Source organism: Hypoxylon fragiforme (genome assembly GCF_022984875.1).
Source record: "Hypoxylon fragiforme strain CBS 206.31 chromosome Unknown GGS25scaffold_3, whole genome shotgun sequence".
NCBI lineage: Eukaryota > Fungi > Ascomycota > Sordariomycetes > Xylariales > Hypoxylaceae > Hypoxylon > Hypoxylon fragiforme.
In genome coordinates this window covers 622,401-648,444 of record NW_026054758.1, presented here as the reverse complement: position 1 = coordinate 648,444, position 26,044 = coordinate 622,401, and the positions used below count along the sequence as shown (strand labels likewise).

At 51.5% G+C, this 26,044-nt stretch overlaps 7 protein-coding genes across 7 annotated transcripts; 3 read left to right on the top strand and 4 right to left on the bottom strand.

Moving 5' to 3' along the window:
• Nucleotides 1–447: 447 nt before the first annotated feature.
• On the bottom strand, nt 448–3,067 carry GGS25DRAFT_166507 (uncharacterized protein). The gene is made up of 6 exons (XM_049256527.1): nt 2,826–3,067; nt 2,732–2,744; nt 2,645–2,654; nt 1,754–2,554; nt 1,569–1,679; nt 448–1,494 (listed from the first exon to the last, which is right to left on the bottom strand). Exons 1-6 carry the CDS (start codon nt 2,917–2,919, stop codon nt 658–660), a joined length of 1,866 nt encoding a protein of 621 aa, XP_049118565.1. The 5' UTR covers nt 2,920–3,067; the 3' UTR covers nt 448–657.
• A 4,286-nt stretch (nt 3,068–7,353) lies between these two features.
• GGS25DRAFT_166347 (uncharacterized protein) lies at nt 7,354–9,370 on the top strand. The gene is made up of 2 exons (XM_049256526.1): nt 7,354–7,765; nt 7,821–9,370. The coding sequence occupies exons 1-2, from the start codon at nt 7,450–7,452 to the stop codon at nt 9,119–9,121; spliced, it is 1,617 nt and encodes a 538-aa protein (XP_049118564.1). The 5' UTR covers nt 7,354–7,449; the 3' UTR covers nt 9,122–9,370.
• A 315-nt stretch (nt 9,371–9,685) lies between these two features.
• GGS25DRAFT_166323 (MFS general substrate transporter) lies at nt 9,686–11,928 on the bottom strand. The gene is made up of 5 exons (XM_049256525.1): nt 11,419–11,928; nt 11,266–11,353; nt 11,116–11,207; nt 10,924–11,049; nt 9,686–10,850 (listed from the first exon to the last, which is right to left on the bottom strand). Exons 1-5 carry the CDS (start codon nt 11,561–11,563, stop codon nt 9,898–9,900), a joined length of 1,404 nt encoding a protein of 467 aa, XP_049118563.1. The 5' UTR covers nt 11,564–11,928; the 3' UTR covers nt 9,686–9,897.
• A 3,761-nt stretch (nt 11,929–15,689) lies between these two features.
• GGS25DRAFT_479956 (mitochondrial carrier) lies at nt 15,690–17,613 on the top strand. The gene is made up of 4 exons (XM_049260046.1): nt 15,690–16,150; nt 16,304–16,723; nt 16,784–17,115; nt 17,181–17,613. Exons 1-4 carry the CDS (start codon nt 15,990–15,992, stop codon nt 17,231–17,233), a joined length of 966 nt encoding a protein of 321 aa, XP_049118562.1. The 5' UTR covers nt 15,690–15,989; the 3' UTR covers nt 17,234–17,613.
• Nucleotides 17,614–18,237: 624 nt separating this feature from the next.
• GGS25DRAFT_165186 (NAD(P)-binding protein) lies at nt 18,238–19,666 on the top strand. The gene is made up of 2 exons (XM_049256522.1): nt 18,238–18,968; nt 19,049–19,666. Exons 1-2 carry the CDS (start codon nt 18,472–18,474, stop codon nt 19,503–19,505), a joined length of 954 nt encoding a protein of 317 aa, XP_049118561.1. The 5' UTR covers nt 18,238–18,471; the 3' UTR covers nt 19,506–19,666.
• GGS25DRAFT_164493 (uncharacterized protein) lies at nt 19,653–23,069 on the bottom strand. Its single transcript, XM_049256521.1, has 2 exons — nt 22,260–23,069; nt 19,653–22,028 (listed from the first exon to the last, which is right to left on the bottom strand). Exons 1-2 carry the CDS (start codon nt 22,450–22,452, stop codon nt 19,828–19,830), a joined length of 2,394 nt encoding a protein of 797 aa, XP_049118560.1. The 5' UTR covers nt 22,453–23,069; the 3' UTR covers nt 19,653–19,827.
• On the bottom strand, nt 23,032–25,500 carry GGS25DRAFT_519085 (MFS general substrate transporter; the record flags this gene model as incomplete). Its single annotated transcript, XM_049263643.1, has 10 exons — nt 23,032–23,144; nt 23,205–23,310; nt 23,380–23,522; nt 23,606–23,713; nt 23,771–23,987; nt 24,049–24,412; nt 24,480–24,544; nt 25,010–25,089; nt 25,192–25,250; nt 25,310–25,500. The coding sequence occupies 10 exons, from the start codon at nt 25,498–25,500 to the stop codon at nt 23,032–23,034; spliced, it is 1,446 nt and encodes a 481-aa protein (XP_049118559.1).
• Nucleotides 25,501–26,044: the final 544 nt, after the last annotated feature.

Here is a 26,044-nt window from a genome sequence, read left to right as displayed (position 1 = left end):
CTAAGGTGTTGGTGGTGATTTATTCATTGTAAGCCCCCCCTCCCGCCCGCATCCAAACCCCGTCCAAAGCCCAAAAAGAAAAACGTCTTTTTACAGAGGCCGGTACTATATATCCGCACCGTTCTAAAGAACATGGGAGTTTTCAGAACATCCATCTCCCTCTCTCTCTCAATCTCTGTCCCTCTGTTGCGCGCGCATACATGCGCTCCCGACCAGTTCCGGTTAACGATCCCGTAGGATTTCTGCCTTGCATCTCCAACCAACGGGCTTTATTTCATTTCTCTTAGTAGGTAGTTACCCAAATGAGATACTCCCACATCCGTGCAAAAACATGGTAGGTTACTACCTCCCCCCCCCCCTAGTAAGAGTGGTTGATGGGCAAAGGTGCCCAGGTGAGAATATCCCTCATCTTCTCCGATGGCTTGCTAGCAAATACTCGGCCCACCGGAGACCACCGGAACCATTTGTACTGCATCGGGCCATTCTCCGGCTATTCGTGATGGTATAACAGTATCATGATCGGAAAGGCGGCAGGAATTCTACCTCCTCGTAGTAAAGTCGTCATAAGTATAGGTAAGGCAATACTCGGCGTGATGATGCCATCGCCATCACGATCCTCAACAGCGTCAATGCCTCCAGGGCCAGGCACTCCTTGTCCTAACCAAAAACAATGCTCACGCCCATCTCGGCACTGACCTTCCTCCACAGATCCCCGTGATCCGCCGCCGGCGCCTCCTCGCCCATGCCGTCAAGCCTGTTCCAGACCTCCTGGATGATGCTCCACGCCTGGCCAATATTCGTCATCCCCTGCCTCTGATCGATGCCCGCGAACGCTCTTCTCGCGAGCCCCCTGTCCTCGTCGCTGACGGCCTCGCACGCAGCGACGAACAGCGGCCACAGCAGCGCGCCCATGGGCCCCTTGTGCGCGACGGTCTCGGCGCAGTGGACGAGCGCGGCGTGCGCGTGCGCCTGCACGCCCGCGCGCCGCGGCGCCTGCCCGTAGATCGTCCGGTACAGGTAGACGAACGCGCTGTGGCGGTACGCCAGCGCGTTGTGCAGGATCGACTGCAGCTGCTCGGGGACCTCCTCCCCCCCCTCCTCCTCCTCGCCCCCCCTCCCCCTCCCCCTCCGCAGCTTCAGCATCCCTTCCTCAATCACGATCCCCGGCGGCAGGCACGGCTCCCACTGCGTCAGCGCCGTCTCGATCGCCTGCGACGTCGTCTCGAACTCCATGCGCAGGACGGCGCTCTTCGAGGTCTGGTTGGCGCGGGACGCGCGCTCGATGTCGTCGCGCAGCGAGAGCAGGTTCGACAGGCGGTGCATGAGCGGCCAGAGGGTCGTGGCCATCCCGAGGAGGGTGTCGACGTTGCTCATGGGCGAGGCGGTGGACGCGTCCAGGGGGGGGAAGGGGAGCAGGCAGCCGGCGGCGGGGGCGGTGGAGAGGGGGGCGGAGCCGAGGGATAGGGCGGTGATTACGTCGTAGAAGCGGAAGGCCTGTGTTTTTTTCGTTAGTAAGTACTAGTTGCTGAAGTAGTAAGTATCTAGGTAGTAAATATAGGTATACATACGCGTTCTAAAAAGAGACTGGCGGGGGTGGATTGTGTCTGGGAGGACGACATGATGGTTAGAGCCCCTTTAAGATGTCCATCCACTATATTCGATCGGCCCCGTTGGACAAGCTGAAGGGGGAGAAAGCAAAGTTAGAGAGGACCTCAGCCATTATAAAACTCCACCACTTTTAATAGGTACTCACTACTTCGTAATACACCAGTAGCATGATCGCAGCCAGAAGCTCGATCTTGTCAACCTTGTCATCTTTCTCGATTAGCCTGGCCAAGCCCTGTATCGCCTTATTGTGGAAATACAGCGACTTCTCGGACGTCTCGACGCCGCGGTACTCGAGGTGCGCGCTCGCGAGCGCGTATATGGCGTTCATTATCGGCATGCTGGTGTGCGAGAGCGGCAGCACCAGTTGCTGGAAGGGGTTGCCCGACTCCTCCCGGAAGACGATCAGATGTGACAGTACGTTGCAGAAATGGTCAACTAGGCCACGCCGGTTGAGTCGGTCGGAAAATTCTCCGAATACTGGCAACACGAATTCAAGCCTCGGAGACCCAACGGGACAGGGCGCGATCATGGCGAGGTCTGGCTGTAGCGATCGCGGTTGGGATGCCACGCTCGTCTCTGAGTCTCGCCGTACCACGTCCTCTATTTCCTCGGTGTTATCTGGAATGTCAAACTCGAAGACTGTGGGACTGGTGTCAATTGGAGAGAGAGCGCCGTTGCTCATAGTCGAATAGTTCACCGGCGACATCCTGCTGAACTTGGTGTTAATTGGGCTCAGATCGGACTCGGATATTTCCCTAATCGTAATCTCCCTCCATTCAGCTTGATCTCGTATTGACTCGTACGCTACTCGGTGACTTTGGGAAAGATCGGACGGCGAATATTCTCTCTTTCTCCGTTGACGGGGCTTTACCGCTTCGTATGTGCAGTGCAGATTCTTTTCGGCGCATCGTGCACATTTCGGGCGTTTCTCGTCGCATTTTTTCTTCTAATGCTCGCAAACAGAAAGTCAGTGCGGGTTCTTCGCAGCAGGGCTGTAAGATAGGTGTTAATTCCAACTACGGGACGAATATCGTACTTTCTCTTTGCTACAATCACATTGAGGAATCAGCGATGTTTTCTATGGACAGTTGGGAGGTTTGGATATTCAATCAAGTATACATACCAAAATGTGCAACCTGAATATTGTCAAATTTACGGATCAGCTACGAACTTGAGAAGGGAACTGGCATGAAAGCCAAGTGCAACTTCGGACTGACCAGCTCTAGATCGTCTCTTTGGCACCTTAGGGGGCGCAATCCGGGTATATATCAACATCTTATCTTGCCAACTACAATCAAGTGATTCCAGCATTTCGTCGTTATTCTATATGAATATTCTGGGTCGGTATAGGCATTCTATTTAGACTCGTCCCACCACAAGGCACAAACGGGTCACCGTTCTAGCCGAAACGGCCGCGGGCGTTATTGTGGTGTTTGTATTTTCAGCGAGGATCGCTATTCGTTATCAATAACAGAGATATGGGTGAGTGCAATGATACATATAACTCATGAGACGAGGTTTAGTCTTGACGAGACAAAGCAATGGAGACTAGAGAAGAAGATAGAATGCAGTAGCTACGCTGGCGGGCTGGGTGTCCCAGGTAGCTATTATCGTGACGTTGTGGGGAAAAAAAGTGTCATGCCCCGGATAGATAACCCCCTGTGCATAATCCCCTCCCCCCCTGGGCAACCCTTAGTCTTCCCCTTAGTTGGACAGGGGAAAATGGCCGGAGATAGATTCCGAAACGGACAGAAATGAACACATCTAACAATTGCTACGGTCCTGGGGATTTCGGAGATGAATTCTAGAACTACTCGAGATCCCCAGATTATACCAGCGCTAGGTCGATTCGAGGTAGTCAAGCTGAGAGAACTCCAAAGCGATTGTGGAGAAATCTGAAGATCGACAAACATCAACTTGCGGGGTTGCAACGGTATGAATCCCATCACCGATCGCTGTGTGTTATATGTTACATACTTCAGACGAAGGGTTCGGCCGACCGCGTAAGGGTTGGAGGTGAGCTCGGATGTCTTTACGAGCTATCTTCGCATCCGAACTAGGAATGTCGAGACAGAGAGAATAACATTGAAGGTCAAGCCTAAAGTCGGCGTATTTAGGGAATTAAGCCTCACTTATTATCCAGAATGCCCTTAATAAATCCTTTTTCCATTCTCATACACGGGGACTCACAACTCTGGCACCGTGACGAATTGGCTCAGTAGACGTCACCTTATGGATGCGACTTTTAATCTCAACACAATCTAGATCTATCCGACTGCTCAGGAGTCAGGACCAAATTGCTAACCTAAAATAACCTCAAAAAAATAAAATAATGAACACTATAAAGATCTAGGTTAGCAGCGTAGGCGAGCGAAACTAAAGTGCCTCACTTGACCTAGGTGGGTCACCTTGAGTACGTTCGGCTCTGAGGCGATTGGGCACCAGGTGGCCGTTAGTACCGGCCTAAGCACAAACCTGCTTCAGCAGCATGGAATAACCCCTGAGCGGCACAACCAGCTAGGACCGCTATCACGAGGACGACCCAATAGGACGAGACTATACTTAGCAACGGCGGGCGGGGAAACCTGCCATATTGGAGAGGGTCGAGTCGATGTAGAGTTAGTTCGTTGGAGGTGATACGGAGTCTTTGCGGTCAATTGGGCCTCGTGTTGGGGGAATACTTCGATGAGATGCTTTGATGGTAAAAATAGAAAACAGAGATTGGTTGATTTGTTGATTTGTTGATTTGTTGATTTGTTACATCCTTTTGATTTACCTACCTAGGTAACTATTTGGGGTTTGTGTTCTGTAGTATTCGAACCAGCAGAGAAGCCGACGAAAAGGGACGAAAAGTCCCATTAGTCGTCCTCGTCTAACTACTAGTACGCGGCCCCCAAAACCACTCTATGAAATCCGGGGTATGACTTATCACTCTGTAACTATCTATCAGCAAACCAGCTGCCTATCTGGGTCGTGAGGAACTTCATGTCCAGTTTTCCTCGGTTTTTTCTATCTGAGTTTGGTCCTGACTGCCCGAGTGGTGTCATTCACACTACCTGTCATTGTTGACCGAAGTCATCCATTCATCCCATCAGCCATTGCATCCCATCAGCCATTGCATCCCATCAGCCATTGCACTCAACATTATGCGGGGAATCCCCCAAGTGTCAAGTGTCAGCCTTAGAGTAGGGCAAAGGGATCTCCAACCCTCCGAATACGATAAAGCATGTTTCATTATTTGCGATTCACAATGAGGTCTATAATTCAGGTACCCAAGTAGATCTTATACCCATTTCAAAATTTCAAACTTGCTTCAGGTTGCCTGCCATACTATGTACATACCTTGCTAAATTTCAACAACGCGAACAGCCTTTGACACATACCTACCTCTTGAATCTACAGATTCTATGTATATTTCGCCTAGATAATAAAAAGGGAAAAATCGATATTAACACCTAATTGGGTACCCAGGGAGACATCGATACAATATTTCATCTTACCTCAAGCAACAGAACTATCTCTATGACTCGCATACAAGGGGCCGGGAATATTTTCCGATGACAAGCTTCTTAGACCTTTGATTGCCGTAGGTAGGCGATGATGGTTTCTCAGGGCCAGCTACATACTAAGCACCTGCCTATCAAGTCATCGTGGACTACGATATTGATAATGCGCAACATATCAATGCCCTTTGCGAGAGAAAGCAAGATATCAAAACCAGAGAGTAAGGCATCAAGCTCAAGACTAAGCTTTCTGACCAGAGCCTAGTTATCCATTACGAGCTCTGTATCAAGATTCTGACATAGTCATGCTGCTGAAATAACTTGGTAGCTACTAGATATGGACACCGTTGCCGCCGTGGCATGTAGCTAGAAGATGCATCAGCTTCAAGGGAGTGGAGCAATCGTCTAAGCGTATCGGCATAGCTTCGATGTTCTTCTCATTGACATTGGAAGTGAAATGCAAATCAACACCGTCCCGGCGACCCCTATGGCTTACTGGTTTCTTCGTTACCTACCATACCTAGTAAGCTAGATTTTCAAGGAAGTTTTACCCCTCCGTCCGATAAAGTGACTTTTCGTTCAGTCCCCCATAATTACAAGCAACCCCAAGGCCTGACGCATGAACGGTGAGGCATTGAAAATCGCATATCAAAATGCTAGGGCCATCCTGAACATTTAGACTATCTTCAACAGTTGCTTTGCTTCCATTGGCGCGCTTGCTGTTACTAAACAAGAATAGCTTGCGAATTCTAGTGGGCCACTTGGTTATTTAGTTAGCTACAACTTGATCGCCGGCCAGGTTTTCTACACCATCAATTTTCTCCCGATGCCTAACCTCAAGGTGCCGGTTGAACCGTTGAAGGAATAAGGTCTAGTGACTTCCACACCGAAGCGCTAGGATCTCTTTCTTGATGGCTCCGTGATGTAAGCATTAGGCAGCACGGCCCTGTCAAGGAACGGTATGGCACGCTTGTTCTGGGGCCATGATCGATGAGAATTGCATCGCTAAGAGTGTAAATCTTCCACGGTATTTCCATAACCCAGACATCTACGACCCGTAATGAGAATGTGCATCCAAAGACAATGCTAAAGACGATTTCCACCCACGTTAGCCAAGGGTCGAGGTCGCGCTCTAGGTTAGCATCTTCTTAGCATGGTGCCAAATGAGGCATTGTATTGCGAAGGTGTTTTGGAGCCGCAAAGTAGCATTGCTTTTGATGATGACTTACCAAAAATACGCATTGTGGAAGAAGGTATAATTGCAAATACTATTCCATCCAGTCCTAAAAGACTCGTGAATAGAAGACAATGTCTGTGGTTCTAACACATATGATTGCCGAAGCAGATAAAGCCTACCTAGGTAGGTAGGCAATAGTTAATATGAATATAAATAGCCCATGTTCTCACCATACACGATCGACTACATGTTGAGGAATAACTGCGAAATATAAGTTCGGCCCTGCCACACCATCTTGATATTACACTGCTCCAGAGACATCATATAGGGGACCCAATCACGGCCCCCCGCAGCCGATTCTTTGAACGTCTTGCGGATGAAGAATGAGCTGTTGTTGGGGGCTGAATGCTGGTATCAGTGTATCACAAATGCTGACGTTACACGAACGAGACACACACTCTCAGAAATCGTCAAGCTGACTGGCTCCAAGACATTCCCGTCCGCTATGTATATGCAGCTGCTGGGGTCTGGCTGCAAGTTGGGGGCTTCCCAATCCCGCTCTTTCGCTGCCTGCCTACCGACACACCATTACCTACACACAAGTCAATCATTAACTATCGTCTAACATCCTCTGTTTAAAATCCCATCTTGATATGTCCAATGTCCCATTACTTCCCTCGACCCTTGTTTGTACCTTAGAGGACACCCTATGTCGATCCAACATCTTGCTGGCCCCGCAGTTTTGCATGTTTGTGATAGGAAGTTGATGGAGTCATCTCGATCTTACACTCAGTGAAATGCTATTTTCGGATGCGCAAGCTTGTAAGCTACGACAAAAGTAGTGCAGTGCTGACATCTATTGGTACCTGCCTGTGGTGTTATGCCAACAACAACAAATTCTTTTTCTTGCAGGATTCTGAGTTGCTTTTCATCTTTTCAATCATATTTATGAATTTCTGTTCTTCTTGATAGGTATACTGGAATTCATAAGAGCAGCACTCTTATAGAGCGGTTGCTAAAGGCCAAGTACGAACTGAGAAGCTATACGGACATCGCCAACGGTACCACGTTACGAGGGCGGGGCAACGAGGTTTTCGGCCTAGTGAGCACTTTTCTCGTTCAGCCGCCGACTACACCAAGCCTAGGAAACAACAAATCACCATGAAAACGCTCTGGGGTTGTTCGAGTTGTGTCGGGCTCCTGGCACTGGCGGTCCTAGTTCCCGCCACGATAGCAGCCCATGGCGACGCATACCAGACCCATCGTTTGGACAAGAATCATAACTCTCTTCGTCATCCAAAGCGTGATCCGACATGTCAGCAGTCGGGTTACACATTGTGTGCCGCTTCCGACAATGGCGGATGCTGCCCGGAAAACTACGCCTGTGCGGATACGTATTGCTACGCTACGACAGCAGGGCCAACGACGGCGTGCGGTCGATCAGGGTATTATAACTGCCCATTGACAGCCGGGTCAGGTAAGTGAAAATAAAAAGCCAATAGCCAAGCTTATGTACTAATACTTCATCACAGGGGCTTGCTGTCCCGTAGGCTTCATCTGCGCGCGAAGCGGCTGCGAACCGCCCGCCGGACAATCCTTCTCCCCCGTATGTCCGACGACAGCCTTCGCCTGCCCCTCCTCGCTCGGCTACGGCTGCTGCCCCAACGGCATGGTCTGCGGCAGCGAAACCTGCTACGCCACGACCCCGCAAACCTTCGCCGTCAGCGCCGCCGTCACAACCACCGACTCGGACGGCAGCACCATCACCACCGTCCTAACCAGCAGCACCGTGCTGACCGACGGCCCCAGCCCCACCGACTCCCTCTCCGCCACCGTCGCCGGCGTGCCAAAGCTAATCCCGAGCACCGTCTCCAAGCTCCCCTCGATCGAAACCGGCTCCGGCTCCAGCTCCGGCAGCAGCGGCCTCTCGTCGAGCCAGCTCGGCGGCATCGTCGGCGGCGCCGTCGCCTTCCTGCTGATCATCCTCAGCATCGCCGCGCTCGTCATCTGGCGCCTCCGGCGCACCGAGAAAGCCGTGCAGGCCGCCGGCGCCGCGCGAAAGCGGGGGGAGAGGGACAACAACAGCAGCAGCAGCAGCGGGGCGCCGAAGTCCGGCAGCCGCCCCGCGATCTCCGAGGTCGACGGCAGCACGGACGTCGACTCCGTCGCGCTCGCGCGCGCGCGGTACCACCACGCGCGCTCCGACGACGCCGCGTCCACGGCCGCGGGCTCCGAGCTCGACGCCTCGGACCGCGGGCCCCTGCATTTCTACGGGTCCAACGCCTCCACCACGCCCCCGACCTGGGGCCTCGGTAGCAGTGGAGGGGGAGGGGGAGGGGGAGGGGGAGGCTACTTCGTCCCGCTGCACCGCTCCGACGCGTCGGACGGGCGACAGTCGAGCCTGGACTCGTACGCGCGGAACTACAACACGTCGCCGCCGCTGAGGCCGGGGAGTAGCGAGTCGCAAAGATCGAGGCGCACGCACGCGCGGCAGTGGAGCGACGCGAGTGAGCTGGACGGGAGCAGTGTGGTGAGCGGGAGCGCGCACCACGGAGTGCCGGCGTCGGAGCTGGAGAGTCTGGAGACGAGTGAGGCGGCGCAGAGGAGGAGGCGGTCAAGTAGTTTTCCGAGGCGGGCGAGTGATCCGCCGGGGCGCGGAGACAGTGGTGGCGGTGGGGTTGGGGGAGGAGATGGAAAGGGGGGAGGAGGGGGGGCGCTGGGGACGTTGAATGAGGTCAATGAGCTCCATGGGTATTATGGCGCGCCGAATATGGCGGTCGGGCAGACGCTTTCGTGGAAGAATGGGTCGTCGAGTTCGTTGCCGAGGACGTGAGGGGTTAGACTTTTTAAGGGGGGGAGTGTGTGTGGTTTAGGATTCGTGGATATATTATGTTATACACTTGCGTAGGTATGGTGGGGTGTTAACGAAGACGTGGATAATAAGCTGGGCTTGTAGACAAGGTCGGCTGGCCAGAGGGTTTACGACGATTCATGTTGTCTCCTTTCGCTTATATGCAACTCGGGCGGCGTTCTTGGAGATATACCCGCCACACATCTGACTTATACATTTCCCCTATTTCTTTATTAGGAACTTATGATCAGCACTTGGGTTGGCAAAAATGTTTCTGGGATTCTTTCGACAACCATGAAAATTGGTATATCGAGCCAATGGCATGGCGTATATAGGGATGGTTGTTGCTTACTACGTACCAAGTAGATGGAGACACTCATTCTGAACAGGTTTAGTTCACGAACATGGATTTATTACGTACATCATTGATAGTACGTAAGTTTTGTTACCCACCAACGTGCATTCGATGAGGAACTCACATGTCAAAAAATTGGATGTCAAAGAACTTCATCTTTACCTACCTGCCTCCCTTAGTACCCAGCTTTCTAGCAAAATCACTCACCTACGACGAAGGAACACACATACACACTAGCACACGCAATATAGCACAAGTTGAATCAAAAGTTGAAATGTTTCTTTCTTGATAGAGAGTCATAATCCCTGGGTATCCCTTTTATCCACCGAGACTTTGCTCCAGTCTAAAACTCCTACTACTACAGCTACACATGCAATGCAGATCCTGAATTTAGATAGGCAGTCTAGCTCTCAATCTCCGCCTTGCTAGCCTTCTCCTCCTTGATGACAACATCCGCGCTCTCCTCATCCGCAGCATGATGGTTTAAGCCAATCTCCGTGGTCGAGAACGCATCAGCGGGGTCGCGGTACGCGGGGACGAAGTTGACCGCGAGCGCGTAGGACAGCGACGCGACGAAGAAGATCAGGGGCACGATCATGGCGAACGCGGTGCTGCTGCGCGCGTCGGCCGCGACGCCGGTCAAGGGCGGGACACAGGCGCCGCCCATGACACCGGCGACGAGCCAGCCGGAGCCGCGCTTGGTGTGGCGGCCCAGCCCGCGCATGCCGAGCGCGATGATGGTCGGGAAGCAGATGGACTCGAAGAACAGCGTCACGTACAGCATCGAGATACCGGTCCACCCGTTCTGCGTGATCGACGGCGCGACGAACACGATACAGCTGACCAGGAAGCCGAGGAACACCCAGCGCGGGCGCACGTACTTCATCACGAACACGCCGAAGAACCGGCCCGCGGCGAAACCGCCCTGGGCGCCGGCGAGGAGCTGGGAGGCGAGGGCGTCGTCGGCGAGGGGCTGGACGTCGCGCACGTAGTTGATGAAGTAGCTGGCGATGGCGATCTGGGCGCCGGTGTAGCAGAACTGGGCGAAGGCGGCGTGGAAGAGGCGGTACTGCTTCCAGAAGGGCTTGTCGTCGGCGTTGGCGTGGGTCTCGTTGGCCTGGAAGGCCATGTCGGCGTCGGTGATCTCGGGGATGACGGACATGAAGAAGACGAAGGCGAGGATGAAGACGAAGACGGCGATCGCCAAGTACACCCACTGCACGTTCTGCAGCGCCGTCGCGTCGTCGAACTTGAAGAACACGTACGAGCCGAGAACGGGCGCGACGACGGTGCCGATGCCGTTGAAGGCTTGCGAGATGTTGATGCGGATTTCGGCGTAGCGGGGAGGACCGCAGACTAGAGGGTTGCGTGTTAGTGCCTGTTATGCATGATGATGGTTCTATACAGCGTGTGGGTAATAAAAACTTACCAGTGATGTATGGGTTAGCCGCAGTTTCTAGGGAACCAAGACCGTTGCCGATGATGAAGATGGCCATGCAGAATCCGGCGAACGACTTCACCAAGATACAGGGAATCGCAACAAGCGCACCGATACCTGTAATTCATTGCGGTTAGAGGAATTGGCCATATGTATGAGTCTGACAAGGAATTGGGAGCTTACCATAGAGGCAGAGACCCCAGATGAAGGTAGCTCGGTAACCATAGTGGCGCAAGATCCAGTTCGCGTGGCCGAGAGCAGCTAGAGGATAGGCACTATGGTGTGTGTGTTAGCGGAAGCCGCAATTGTCTTCCCACGCGAGGATAAACATACCCGAAGTAGGCAGCTTGGAGACCAGACGATCGCGACTTGGTGATGTTGAGGGTGTTCTGGAAATGCTTGTTCAGAGTGTCAAGCAGACCTAAGGAAAAACGACAAGGGTTAGTTGAGAGCTCCGACAGCATCGGGTTCGGGATGTCACCATACCATAACTAAATCCCCAGAGGAAGAACAGAACTGTGACGAGACATATCGGGTACAGCGACTCTCGCAGGGTGAGTTCGGCTGCTCTGGTGCGCTGGTCGTCTTTGGCCCTGAGAGACCGCTTCTTGAAGAATCCCTTGAAGCCCATCTTGCTTACTACCGAATAGGTAGATTGGAAATCCGAAAGATGATTGACAAGCTGGTTTGGAATTGGATATACGGTTCCAAGGTAAGCCTGCGAAAAAGGGGTGTGACTGGGTGAGGACTGGAATTCACAAGCATGTAGAAGGGCAGGACTCTTTCTATTTAATTGCCTGGCTGCCTTGCCTATCAAAAGGTACGTAGCTAAGTAGGCTTTCAGGTATCCTAAGATTGCCAGGATGGTAGCTGTCGCGTGCTGTTGATCGCCTAGGCGGCTGTTCCATCAACCAGCATTCCTAGTAATCATCTCCTGGTAATACATGCTAGGTCCCTAGGTACATGGCAATTACCTAGATAGGTAGTGTAGGTATAGTGGAGTTTCACAGGAGGAATTCTCCCCTTCAGAGTCTTGTGAATCTTGGAACTTGGCAAGTAAAACAACATACTAAGAGACAAGTCCGGGGTCCTTGTGATGTGGGGGAATTGCTAACGTCCTTTTCGTACTTTGCGGAGTGTGGAGAGGCCGCAATTCCCCCGAGGCCCAAAACTGTTCGTGGCCTAGCAGGGTGGGATAGAGCGTCTTAGCACGAATTAGAACGGTATCCATATGGATTAGACCAGGACTACACAGATGTAAAGTCGTCATACCCCAAGGACGATCCTTTGCTCGGATTGTGTAGCCTCATTGGCTACTTACGTGATCCTGCCGTCTGCCATGTCTTACGCCGTACCACCCCATCACCCGGTATTCCAGGGAGGGGTTTGAGTCTTACTTGAAAAGGAATCGACGGGCAAGAAACGGCGAAACGGGTCAATTCTCAAAGATATCAAGGCTAGGCACATACTCGTAAAAAGCTGATGTGCGATAACGCGAATGGGCAAGACTAGGAAAAACAACAAAACCACCTGGTTACCTACCCAGCATAACGTCGTGCGCTTCCCCATACCCCCCGTACCCCCATACCTGTACCTGATAGCTCAGATATGCTTCCTGGTTAGTATCATGTTAGGTTTGAGTTAGTGGATAAAACCGTCGATTTCCAGTGGTCCGCACGTCTACGGTGTATCGTACCTAAGAGCAAGAAGGGGCTAAAAATCGAATATCGCCGAGAGCTTGGTTCAGCCAATCCCCTGCCGGTACTAAATCCGAATGGCAATTTAAACGGCGCACACCAATAGCAGCGCACCATTGCGCACGTCACGATGGGGTTCTCGCATGTATTTCGTATAGAATCTTTCGTAGAAGCTTGAAGCTAGTCTTGGGGCCAAACGGCGAACTAAGCTGAAGAAGCGGAGGGACCCGTTTCTGAACTTCACTAATGCCGGCGACAATGCGGAGATGATATAAGCCTCGAGGGTTAGTGTCCATACTACATAGTAGTTAATTTTTATAGTACGGGGTGTTTGGACTTTAACACACCACGCCATCCGAGAAGCCTAACATGCTAGCTTTACTGCTATATTAGTGAAGGTTGGGGTGATTGTTGTTGATGGGTTTCCCTCCACCTTCTGTCTCTTTGCCCGCCTTTTCAGAGAGTCTAGGCTCAACTCTTAGCACTACTATTGTAGGTATATCCTCGATAGATCGATCACCTGCGAGAGAGCTAAAAAAAAACCCGCTGATGACTTCAGGTGGAACCATTTACTCGGCGAAACTCCCCTCATAGACCCTCATTGAATATCTGGGCATACCGTGTGTCTTTGAGAGGAATCCACACACTATGACGAGATTTCTACAACCAAGTTGCGCCGATAAGTCAGAAAAAGACCGAGATGTTTTGATGATCCTCAATGCGATGCTGAACTGGTGATAGTCATTCACTCTAGGAAGCGCATTCTACCATGGTAAGGTTAGAATTTATCGCTGTTTTTCCTCGGGCATATAGAGAATTGATCATACGTAGTCTGAGCGAAATAAATCGCATTACGTGCCTACCTACGTCGCATTAGGCACACCGAGCTCATACATAACCCTCACGTCAATGGTATTGCGACATTGAGCAGGTATATCCTTTTAGATGTGAGGGCGTGCATGCTGTGGATGAGCAAACCTTTGGAAGATAAGAATTGAGAGCATTGAATGTGTCCACTAATATCATCTGACACTTTTCAGCACTGAGCCGTGGTCTATGCAGACAGGTAGATAACAACACCGAGATCCAAATTTAGAATGATTGGGTATCTACTTATTATCCGGCTTGGAATAGAAGGTATACTGGACGTAAAAACAAACCAAAAAAAAAAAAAAGAAGAAAAAAGAGGAACATGCTACCTACAGCGAGCAACAGCCAGCAATGATTAGGTTCGAAGTTGACATGCAGTCAAACGGAGCTTAGCACCACACATTAGCTATGATCCAAACAGTTGTTTGACACAGGTAGTTGAAGAAAAAACCCTCAAAGAAACCAAAATAACTACCATACAAGGGTATTTTCAGTTGCATGTACTTGCGGCTCAGTAAGTACTACCTAGTACTCAACCTAACGCATCAGAGGAATTTAATATAAACCGCGTTTCTTCTATAGGAATGATCTGCTTGAGGGAATCAGTGTACTTGACCACTTTAGACTTCCTAACTTGGCAGCTGAAGTCGCTGGCCTCGGGTCGGGACGGTCCAGTCCAGTTCGTTACGGCAGCGGCATCTGTCAGATACCATGTAGGTACTTGCTAGATGCCTACTTATAGCAATGCCGGGTCAACCACGAGAGATCGTCGGTTTCCTAAGCGGCAGTATCTAGCGCACTTGACCAGAGGCTCCTTGGATGCTGATCGCTTTGAACTCCAACGACATATCGATATCTGGATGTTGATGTGATAAGTGACTTTGGCGCATATGAGAGAAGCGTCTGAATCAAGTGGCTATGGGCATGTAGAACCCCTTAGATGATTCAACGCTAAAAATAGGAGAATAATATATCTGAGAGTTGGTATGTGTTGTCTAGATCGTCACGCGTATGTAGAACACCACGTCGTAGAAAGCATGCGTGGTCTGCATTTTTTTTACCCCAAAAAAGAGGCACTGTGCTTGTCGGGCTTGGTATAAGACCAAAAGTTACCACCGAAAGACATGGAGGCAAGTAAGGCTGATGCAAGGGTCGCCTAGGAACCTCCCAGGTTCACAATGTGCTCACTAGGGCTCACACATTGGAGGTGTGGGACCTTGACAGCAATGCAGTCACCAGATGTAGTATAGTATGCTTTTGGCCATGTCTCATTGTGATATATGAGATAGGCGCGATTTTGAGGGGGACTGATCATTGTCTTGTAGAAGCCAGAGTTGGTAGCGTGTTTGATAATGAGTGCTTTGGTGGGTGGTTGAGGTGTATGGTCCGAGAGCATTCATGACTGAATTGGGGTTGGGGGTTGCTTCACATTATACCGATGTCTTTTCTCAATGTCAGTGTGAGGTATGTAAAGAATCCATTCACAATATAGTGATGTCATTTACAGCGTGCTAGACACATGAAATCAAACATGGGTTGCTTACTTACTGGGTTGGATTTCGACCTTGAAGTGAGAGTGATACACACAAGCAAGCTTCGAGTATCAGAACGTTGACATGCATAACAATGTAAAAATTGCAACTGCCAGTGTAGCCATATCAGGGCCTCCCCATACTATAAGTCTTGATACTCGCAAGATTAATTCAAGGGACTTTGGCACAAATGCATCTGTCCTGTCTTAGCTTGTCAGATCAAGATCGCACTTACATATGATGGGCAGTAATAATGTTGCGCATAACATTGAAGCATACAATGTTGAACCTTCAAGTTGAACTTGCAGATTTCAAGTTCGAACAACTTTGAAGTTGTGGCGTATAGTTAGTTACTTGTGGCTGGTCGGCTGTAGCATGATGAAGCCCTATGGTTAACATCGGAAAGATTGAATTTGAATATGAATATAACATCGGAAAGATTGAATTTGAATATGAATATTACATAAACAATTTCAAGCCGTCGCTGGTTGGACAACAGCCACAATGATGCCACATGGCGGCTAAATGGGATTCAGCATGTGGGTAGTTAATCCATTTTTAGTGGTGGAATTCCCTAAAGCGGTGAGGCTTGCTGGGTATAATGTGTGGCTTAAGCACACTTATCCACGAATCAGGTCCCGAAAACTCCCATAGTTCTTCCAAATGTTGACCAAAATACATATTTTTTTCTAGCTGGACCCACCTTTCCCGTCGTCTCCCGAATCTTTTTTTTTTCTCAATTGGCGCCGAAACACGACAGCTTCTTCTTATTCCTACCAACTCTTCCTAAAAATAAAAAGCCTCAACCCTACAGATTTTCTAGACAAGGGTGTTATTTCTTCTGTCTATTGCGTGAACGACTTGAATCTTTCGTCGTCGCTTTCATCCAACTCTCCACTCAATCTAATAATTTCTTTTCTTTCCTCTATTTTCAGCCTTTAGAAATTAGAATTTCATCATGTCTTCCGCCACTCCCGTTGAGAAGGTCGATGCCCTCGCCCGCCAGGCCGCCGCCAACACCCCCGAGAAGCTGAGCGGTTTCGCCCTATACTCCAGATTCGCCCTTGCCGGTGCCATCTGCTGTTCCGTTACCCACGGTGGTCTTACTCCCATCGATGTGTAGGTGCTTCAATTGTCTTTTTGTCTGTTTGTTAGTTTTGTGCGCCGAAGCCGTGGCAGGCAATTTTTTAATTGCCGAGGCTACACTCGGCTTGATTTTTCTAGGCATTGACTGGCATTGGGAAAAAACTATAAGCTAATATTTATATAAAGCGTCAAGACCAGAATTCAACTCGACCCGGCTACCTACAACCGTGGTCTGATTGGTGGTATCCGCCAAGTCGTGGCCAAGGAGGGCGCTGGTGCTCTTCTGACTGGTGCTGGTCCTACCTTCGCCGGTTACTTCCTACAGGGCGCTTTCAAGTTCGGTGGATATGAATTCTTCAAGCAACAAGCGATCAACATAGTCGGACTCGAGAATGCCTCAAACTACCGAACTGGTGTCTACCTTGTCTCGTCCGCCTTTGCCGAGTTCTTCGCCGACATTGCCCTCTGCCCTCTTGAGGCTACCCGTATCCGTCTCGTGTCTGAGCCCACCTATGCCAGTGGTCTTGTGAGCGGTTTCAGCAAGATGCTGTCTCAAGAAGGTGCTGCCGCCTTCTACGCCGGATTTGGCCCCATCCTGTTCAAGCAGTACGTATTCTTTGCGCATGTGCAAATAAAGGCCTATGTTCGATGCTAACTTTAGGCTAGGGTTCCTTATACCATGGCCAAGTTTGTGGTTTACGAGAAGGTCGCCGAGGCCGTCTTCCGCCAATACCCCAAGAAGGACATGTCCGACGGCATGCAGACCACTGTCAACTTGGGTGCTGGTTTGATTGCCGGTTTCGCTGCCGCTCTCGTTTCTCAGCCCGCCGACACCATGCTTTCCAAGATTAACAAGACCAAGGGTCTTCCCGGTGAGAGCACCACCAGCCGTCTTATCAAGATTGCCAAGGACCTTGGTCTCCGAGGATCCTACACTGGTATTGGTGCTCGTCTGTTCATGGTGGGAACTCTTACCGCCGGCCAGTTCGCGATATACGGTAAGTACTATGCTAAATACAAAAGGAAACCCTTATACGATGAGCATCATCTAACAACTTCTTAGGTGATATCAAGCGCGTCCTAAATGCGACAGGCGGAGTGGAGATCTCCAAGTAAACGGATATCCTCAATGTTATGAAGAACGATGATTTCTGGTGGAGAACAAGGAACGACACCCCCCTTTGTGGATGGAAGAATTCTAGACATATTGGGAGGCTTTGTTGTTAAAGTAACCTCTGGCAGCTATGCGGATTTTCAGGAAGCTGCTTTCCTCATTTTGCATTTAGACTAGGCGGTACCGGACTGGATTTGCAGGCTTTTGAGTGCTGGCTGCAATAGGGGCTTTGGAATCCTCGAAGCTCCAGGACTCAGCAAGCCGCGGACTCATAGAGCATAGGCGAATCATCTAGAAGCAGCAGACGATACTTCCGTTAGGAAGTTGTATAATACACTTGTTCATTTCAAGTAATGACTAAATCTCAACTCGTATTACAACATATATCAGGCCCACATGCCGTGAGCGATGGGTGATACATGCAATCTGCATGTAGGTATCCAGTACCCAGGTAACTACTGTAGTACCCGTCACGTTCGTGTTGCTTCAACGAGCTCGGCATACAGCATGCATACCAAGGTATACACGGGTAGCCGCATATGCACTAGGCCGTATAAGATAGGCCTTCAACATCGACGTTGTTCAACTCGAAACATTTACCGGAAAAGCTGCGGAACGATGGAAATAAACCTACGTAAGACATTCACATGACTTCCGGCCCTGCATGACACTGTAACCTAGACTGTTTGCTGTCTTGACTCTTGACCTGGAAAGATTCTTCAATCATGTATCTGCCTAGTATGCACGTGTGGGATAAACAAAGACGCTGCATATAGATGTCCGTCTTGGACTATATGCATAAATGAACCCAAAGGATACCTACATTGTTCAAGGTTCATGCCTAGGTATGTACCTACATAGTAATTATGTCGGCGACCCCTTTTGTCTCCCTAGGCATATGTACCTATGTAGTGGCCTGCTTTCCAATTAGGTAAGATTTATCCAGGGATGGTTAGGTATGTCATACCTCGGCTCGCTAAAAGATCTCCGCATCACCCTTGTACAATACCTACCCGCCAGTACCACTGCTACCTTCAGTGTTACCAGCTTCTCCAACTCCGGAGCTTCAATGCTTCCGTGGGCTTTTACTTGTACCCCGTATGGCTCAGCGGGCAACTGCTTCACCACCAACATTATAAGGTGGTGAAGAGCAAATGCGAAAGCACCAAACCAATGCCCAATCCCCTTCGATAGAGGCCACATAGAATACCCAGATAAACAAGCACTACTTTCGTAAACCATGTCCGACGCCGCGAAACAGAGAATCCAAGCCCTGGGAAACCAGCTCACTCCCACGCCTTCTTCTTCTTCCTCCCCTTCCACCTTCGAAGGCATTCCTCCAATCACCAAAGTCGCCGGACCCTCCGCGGGCCCTCGCGTCGCGGGCAAAGTCGTCATCATCACGGGCGCCAACTCGATCCTCGGCATCGGCCGCGCGAGCGCCCACCAGTTCGCCGAGAACGGCGCGCGCGCCCTGTACATCTGCGACTACGACGACGCGCACCTCGCGACGCACAAGCGCGAGCTCGAGGCCCTGTACCCCGGCGTCGACGTACATGTGTGGAAGTTCGACGCCGCGGACGAGGGGGCGGTGAAGAGCGTCGTGGGAGATGCGCTGAAGACGTACGGGCGGCTGGATGTGTTCTTTGCGAATGCGGGGGTTGCGGGCCCGCATACGGTGTTCACGGAGATTGGCAAGGAGGACTTTTTGAAGGTTTTTGAGACGAATGTTGCGAGGTTGGTTTTATGATTAACTCTCTCTGTTGCTATACCAGTCCTATCCCGACACAGCTAACACATCACCCCCCCAACCCCAGCGTCTTCCTCGCAGCCAAGTACGCCGCGCCGGCGATGCAGAAAACCTCACCCTCAAAACTCACACCCTCGGGCAGCATAATCGGCACCGCCTCCGTCGCCGGTCTGCGCTCCAACGCCGGGTCGACGCCCTACTCCGCCTCCAAAGCCGCCGTCGTCTCCCTCGCGCAGACCCTCGCCTACCAGCTCGCGGGCACCGGCGTCCGCGTCAACGCCTTGTGCCCGGGGATCATTGAAACGGGGATGACTGCCCCGGCGTACGAGATGGCGAGGGCGAGGGGCACGGAGAAGAAGATCGGCCAGCTGAACCCGCTGAAGAGGGGGGGTAGAGCCGATGAGATCGCGAGGGTGGCGCTGTTCTTGGGGAGCGATGAGGCGAGCTATGTTAATGGGCAGGCGTGGGCGGTTGATGGGGGGTTGAGTGCGGGACATCCTTATGTGCAGGGGAAGTTGAGCTAGGCTGTCTAGTTGGGCTTGCAAAATCTTGGTCGTATGAGGATGCAGGGAGGCGAGTGAGCCTTTGAAGAGGAGACATTCATACTCAGGTACCTACCTAAGCACTTATGTGCACGATGTCTACCTAGGTACAAAAGCGAGGGTATTCTGGAATCTAGGTATACTTAATTGTATTATCTAGACATGCATTGGATGCTTTCAGGGGTATTTATAAATCCAACTATAAGCTAATAAAAGAACCTTTGGTGCTTAAAACAACAAGAAACAAGACAGTCCACCAGGCTTTCCCACCCCCCTCACGGTCGTGCAAGCAGAGATTCATAGCCTACCCCATCCTCACCAGCTCCAGTCTCCCATCCCAATGCTCCCTCGTGCCCCTCGTCTGCATCCGAAACTCCTTAATCGCCATCGCCACGTCCCTAAACCCCTTCCTACTGCCCCTTCCCCCTACCCCACAACTTTTCAGTGCCGAAGAAGAAGGCAAGACCATCGCATCCCACGCATCGTGATACACGAACGACAGCGGCGGCACGCCCGCCGCTACGTGGTTCGGTGTTGCGGGGATGATGGTGGTGCGGAGAGAAGGGTCTTGGTGGAGGTTCCATGCGTATTCGTTGATTGCGGCGGTGTTGGTGGTGGATGAGGGGGGTAGGGGGGACGAGGGGCCGGTGTAGACGGGTATGGAGAAGAGGTTGCCCGATAGTGAGGAGGAAGGGGGGATGGTGTGGGTTGTGTATGTTGGTGTGGAGAGTGAGGCCGAGGACGAGAGGAAGGGCGATGAGGATGGGAGGGGTGGTTGCGTGTGTGATCCTACCTGCGTGTGCTCGCTAGCTAGGTGTTTGTAGCCCAAGGAGTTGGCGTTGGTGCTGGTACTCGTACTCGTACTTATCCTCATCCTCGACGTGATCCCAAAAGCCCCATCACCGCCATCGTCCCCGTTTGAAGAAAAAAGACTCCCGGTAGCTTGGCCGAAATCACTTCCCCCCGGATCAAGCAACCGATCGTAATCCACATCATCATCATCATCTCCACCCATCGAGCTCGCATCCAAATCATCACCACCACCACCACCGTCAAAAAAATCCCTCTCCACCTCCAGCCTCACATGCCTCAGCCCCCCCAGCACCGCCGCCCCCCTCCCCCCAACCACCCCTCCCCTCGCCCCCCTAACCCTCTCCCGCTGCACCGCCGCCATCCCCAAAAACCTCACCAGCCCCTCTATCACCGCCCCCGCCGAGCGCGCGGGTATGCCCGTCAGCGTCAGCGACGCGAGGCGCGGGTTCGTGTCCGGCTCGAAGGGCAGCGGGTACGCGCGGCGGATGCTCGCGCACACCATTCCCTCCGAGAGGCGCGCGGCGGCGACGCGGGACACGCCGGCGATGGAGAGGGCGGGGACCTGGGTCACGAGGGAGTGGTGGGCGCGGAGGGAGCGCAGGGCGGAGGAGACGAGGGGGCGGAGGAGGGGCGCGGAGGAGGGGAGGCCGAACATCTTTATGCGTTTGAGGTTGGCCGCGTGCGCGGGCGTGCAGAGGATAGTGTCGCATTCGAGGTGTTCGAGGCGGCCGCGGGATGTGCGGAGGAGCCGCTCGATTCCGGAGACGGTGAAGCGGTTTCCGTTGAGGTGTAAGTGCGTCAGGCCGCCGTAGCCGAGGCCGGCGCTTTGTGGGAGCGCCTCGGAGAGGAGGAGGTCCTTCTTTGCGGTGGGCGCGTCGTCGTGGCGGAGGGGGCCGAGGCCGTCTGGGCGGACGGCTTCGTATTCCTGCGGGGGGCCGGGCTGGCCTGCTCGCTGCGAGTAGGACGGCGAGTCCGCGAGGTATTTCTCCAATGCGTTGTGCGGTCCGAGAGGCTCTGCTATGAATTCGAAGGGCCCGTATTCGCGAGTGCCGACATTCTTGGGGGAGATGAGCCTTCCCTCCGTCGCGAAGTGCGCGTCGGTGTGGAAGGTGAAGCGCGAGATGCTGTGCTCGACTATGTCGGCGAGGACATCGTCGCTGAGTTTATTGTGGCTCAGGTCGATGCTCCATAGCTGGCGGCCGAAAGTCTGGAAGAGCAGACTCGCTGTCGCGTTGTCTACTTCTCGGCCCCTGGCCTTTAATACGCGGAGTTCTGGTAGCGTTTGGGGGTTAAGCGAGTGCTGGATGGCGGTTTTGACGGAGCCGGGGATAAAGGATATGTCCAAGTAGACTAGGTCCCTGAAGAAGCTGGATCCAAATATCTTGGGCGTGAGCTCGTGCCGGCAGCACGCCAGGTCGAGCAGCTGCAGGGACTGCGATGTCTGAGGGGCCGAGGCTAGAGACCCCGGGTCCAGCTCTGGATGGCCATCGACCAGTAGGCATATGAGACCTGGGAAGATCTCAGGCAGGTGCTTGAAACTCTCTGATATGGCTCGCTCGCTCGCTTCGGAGGAGTAGAGCCCAGATGCACGGAGAGCAAAGTCCCGGAAATCCAGCGAGCGCACGTAGGCGCGCGTCCTGGGCCTCACGGATTTGACATGCCTGCTCATAAAACGGCGATACCAAGCCAAGTCTGTAGGGATCTCGTGGTAAGTATGGCGTGCCTACCTTAGGGTAGGTACAGTGATAGGCAGCTGTGATTGAAATGTGATGTAATGTAACTTAACTCCAGTCGTTATGACATGAAAAGGACGTGGTGCCGGCCGGTGGAGTGCTCGGTAGGCAGGCATGTGTGAATGTAGGAGCAGAGCAGAGCTGAATCACAGAGCTTCAACCAATCTGAGAAAACGAAAAAAAGACTCACCGTCATTTGGATGCAACCCAAGACGTCTTATATTTACTAATGGATCTTGCCAGAGACGGGGTGCGAACTGAAGGTAAAACCGGTGATCGACCAGACAGCATCGGGGCCAATCTACCACCGGGACGTATGGGGCGACCAGATGCAGCCAGTCGGGATGGGTGATGGCTTGTTCGTATGACGGAAGCGCTTCCATGACTGCCTAGGGTAGTAAGCTATCAATCAGGCTCTGGTGGGTAAAGAGGATTTCGGCATCGAGTTGATAAAATGCGAACCCGTTGTAGCATTGGGCATTAATAGGTGCTTGGTGGTGAGTGGAATGGCAGGTAACATTGAAGGGGTTCTAGATGGAGAGGTGGCGGATCTCGGTGTGACGAAGTAAACTGGAAGACCGTTCTCCCTCTCTATCTACCAGCTCTCTACCAGTGGACGACTCAGCTACCTACTAGGTAGGTATGTAAGGTGCTCAGCTTGCACAGCCACAACGACGGTCTTAACCTAATATGTAGTTTGTAGGTAGGACTCAGGTATTCCATCACATATTATGATTCATATTGATATTAAATATTTCATTAAGGTACAAATTAGGAAGTCAGTAGAATTTGCTGGGTAGGTACTTACAGATAATGATGAATTTATTGATACCGGTGAAATGGCTACCCCCTAACCGAGGTAGCTGTGGATGGCCGGTCTATCATGACAATCTAAATAATCTATATGGGATAACAACGGGGTAGAAGATCCTGATGCGTCTAATAGGGACAAAGAAAGCCATTTACTCGGTGTATTCTTGTTCGCTTCGTTCCGGCTCATCCTCTTCCTGGCTTACTACTACGTGTTTTGGGATTGTCGCTACGAGACCGATAACGAGTGTTACACAAGATATTGCTTCATCGGTGAGCATTCATCCCTTTAATTCTTATTATCATGACTGGGGAGCATACTAACCGAGGACTTTCTCAATGGAACCGATATACACGGCGATGATCTTGACTTGCTCCGTACGAGGTATGTTGCGGATGGAGTCTAAACTTTGCAGGGCTTTCGATATGATCTACTGTAAAATTAGATCGAGATCTATGTGAGGAAAAGGGGGGGAGGGGATATGACTGCGGCTAGTCACCTCTTCGTAGTTGGGGGTGCCCGCCAACTCGCGGTAAAGGCCGTTCCTAATGAAGTTCTTAGTCAAAGCTAGGGAAACGCCGACGCCGACGTCTCCGGCAAAAGCAACAACCACGTTGAATATAGCTAGGAAAGAAGATTGATCTGTGAGAATATTGTTAGCCACCTATATCTTGATCTATCTTTCATAAAGGTTCAGTAATGTAAAAGTGTGTTTGTATGAGTACCCTTTTTCAGGACTGCAGAAAATAGTGAGACGATAAGGCAGCTTTCGAAGGCACCGATACTCAGTCCTATCAATAAAAGATATGGAGCCGTGGCGGGATTCTCCAGAGCTGTAAACAACTTAGCAACTGAAAGGTCCTCTGCTAATAGTAGGGCTGGAGTCTTACGAATCAGTCCCGTAGCAACTAGCAGGTATAAGAGAAAGTATAAGGCCATGTTGCATCTTAGTAAAGTCCACGGGGATCGATATCGCTTGATGAGCAAGCCAGCTATCGAAGCCCCGAAAGGCCTTGACAGAAAAATGCACGACAATGCCCAGTCGCCAAATTTGGATGGGTTGTCAAATGATCGCGCCTCGATGTACACTGCCATATTATACGTGAGCTGTCTATAGTTAACAACAAAATACCTCATAGCAGTTCAGGGGGGGAGCAAGTCATCCTACCGCATTGAAGGCATACACAACGAATAGAGTCGTAGCAAAGTTAGCCAATATGAAGGAGCGGTTCCGCCGTACGCGAGGTATAAAGGAGGCTGTCGAGGAGCGCGCACTCGCTAGGAGCAATCCGCCCAGCGCAAACGGGATGCAGACAAACAGTGTTACAACGGCGGGATGATCCCATGGGACTATCACACCACCCAGGTTCAAAGCGAATAGGGGCAACGCGATGGCAGCAAACAGGAGTAATGATTGCACGGGGTCGAGACGAGGCTTTTCAGGGTCGACGGTCTCATCCTGATAGCTCTTGAGCGTGTAAGATGCCGCGATAAGGCCGCATAGCATTACCAGCGCCTCGGTGCGGAATACCCTTTTGAGGGGGTTAGCTACGTGAATGAATCGATAGTTTCGTTTAGTGTGTGTGTGTGCCTACGTACGATTGCCAACCAGATGAGTCGGCGATGGCAGATCCCAGAGGACCCCCTGAAATGTCGCCGACCATCTGGACGAAGAGAAGCAGGCTTCGCCATAGCGCAAAGTCTTGCAGAGGAACTCTATCTAGGTAGAGGAAAGACACGTCAGGACGGATTGGTCGGTAAGGGGGTGACACAAGGGGATATTAATACCATTCACCATTATAGTTACCAGAAGCGGCAACCCGGCGCAACCGGACCCAACGACAATGCGAGATAGTATGAGGTATACAAGTCGGTTGCTTAGTGAGCTACGAGTCGTGGTTAAAGTTAATTAAATCAAAGTAGAGAGAGAGCACATTGTTTGTTGGGGGGGGGGGGGGGGGGGGGTAGCAGACCATAGAAAGAAGCCGATAGTGGTAAGGCTCGCGGCAACCAAGAACGCTCGCTTCCGCCCCTGAACATTGCTAAGGTATGCGTACTTGGAAGGCCCAACGTTAATAGACAAGGAATATAGGTTAATATGTTGAAGAGTGAATTCAAGAATAACTGACAACTGGCTGAGAGGAGGTCTCCGTGATAGAGCCAACCAGAATGATCCACACCGCATTACTCAGTTGATGAAGATCGGAGGCTAGGGGTGGGTGAAAAAGTAAGCTGGGAATGTTCTCTCCTGAATGGTCATGTCTGTTTCCCCCCTCTCCCACCTCCCCCTCTATACGCTAGAGACGCTTACCGATTCTCTTGCCGTAGTTGGTCGAGAGGAAGAGCAGATCGAAGTTGATGGTGAACATGCTGGACAGCGTTTAGCTAGGGTCCCATGTAAAGTCACCTTCGGCAATCCGAGAGTGTACCATAACAACGCGCTGGACGCCGCCATGTATAGCAACCATCTTTCACAGCGCGCGACCGGTTTAGGAACGCCCGTGGGAGCCACGGGGTCATGGTGTGCCAATAGATTATCGGTGGACAATCGACGTTCTAGATAATCGTGCTGGCCGCCGTGATCCTCATGTGATGTGCCACACTCAATGGAGGAAGCCATCACCACCAACGACGCAGATAGATAGACAGAAGGTAGATAATGTAATAGATAGATAGTAGATAGATCTATGGAATACCTAGAAAGGGTGGTCTCAGCCGCGATATCAAAAACTTGGAGAGCAAATCCTTTGATGCGAGAAGATGAAAAAGGTAAAGAAAGGGTGCAGAACTCAAGCAGAACTCATGAGTGGAAGGGACTTTCTAGATTAGAATCCATAGTTTGTAGGTCATATGGTATGATGTAGGAACACCTACCTACCTATAGATACTAGATGCCTACCTAGTAATGTGCCCGGTGGGTTAGATCCCACGGTGGACGCTGTTAGGGTTGCTTCTGGTCCGGGGGATGGTGGGGCGGATTAGCACGGGTTATGGCGGAACGGGACGAACCATTAGCACTTTAAAGAGTGATATAATCCGCAGTGGAGGGGGGTGGAGGGGATAGGGGAGGTATATAAGGTGGTAATATGTAAGGCTAAGAACGTGGGATTGGCCATGAATAATAGAACAATAACTGAATCAGCGTCAGTTTTGTTCACATCCAT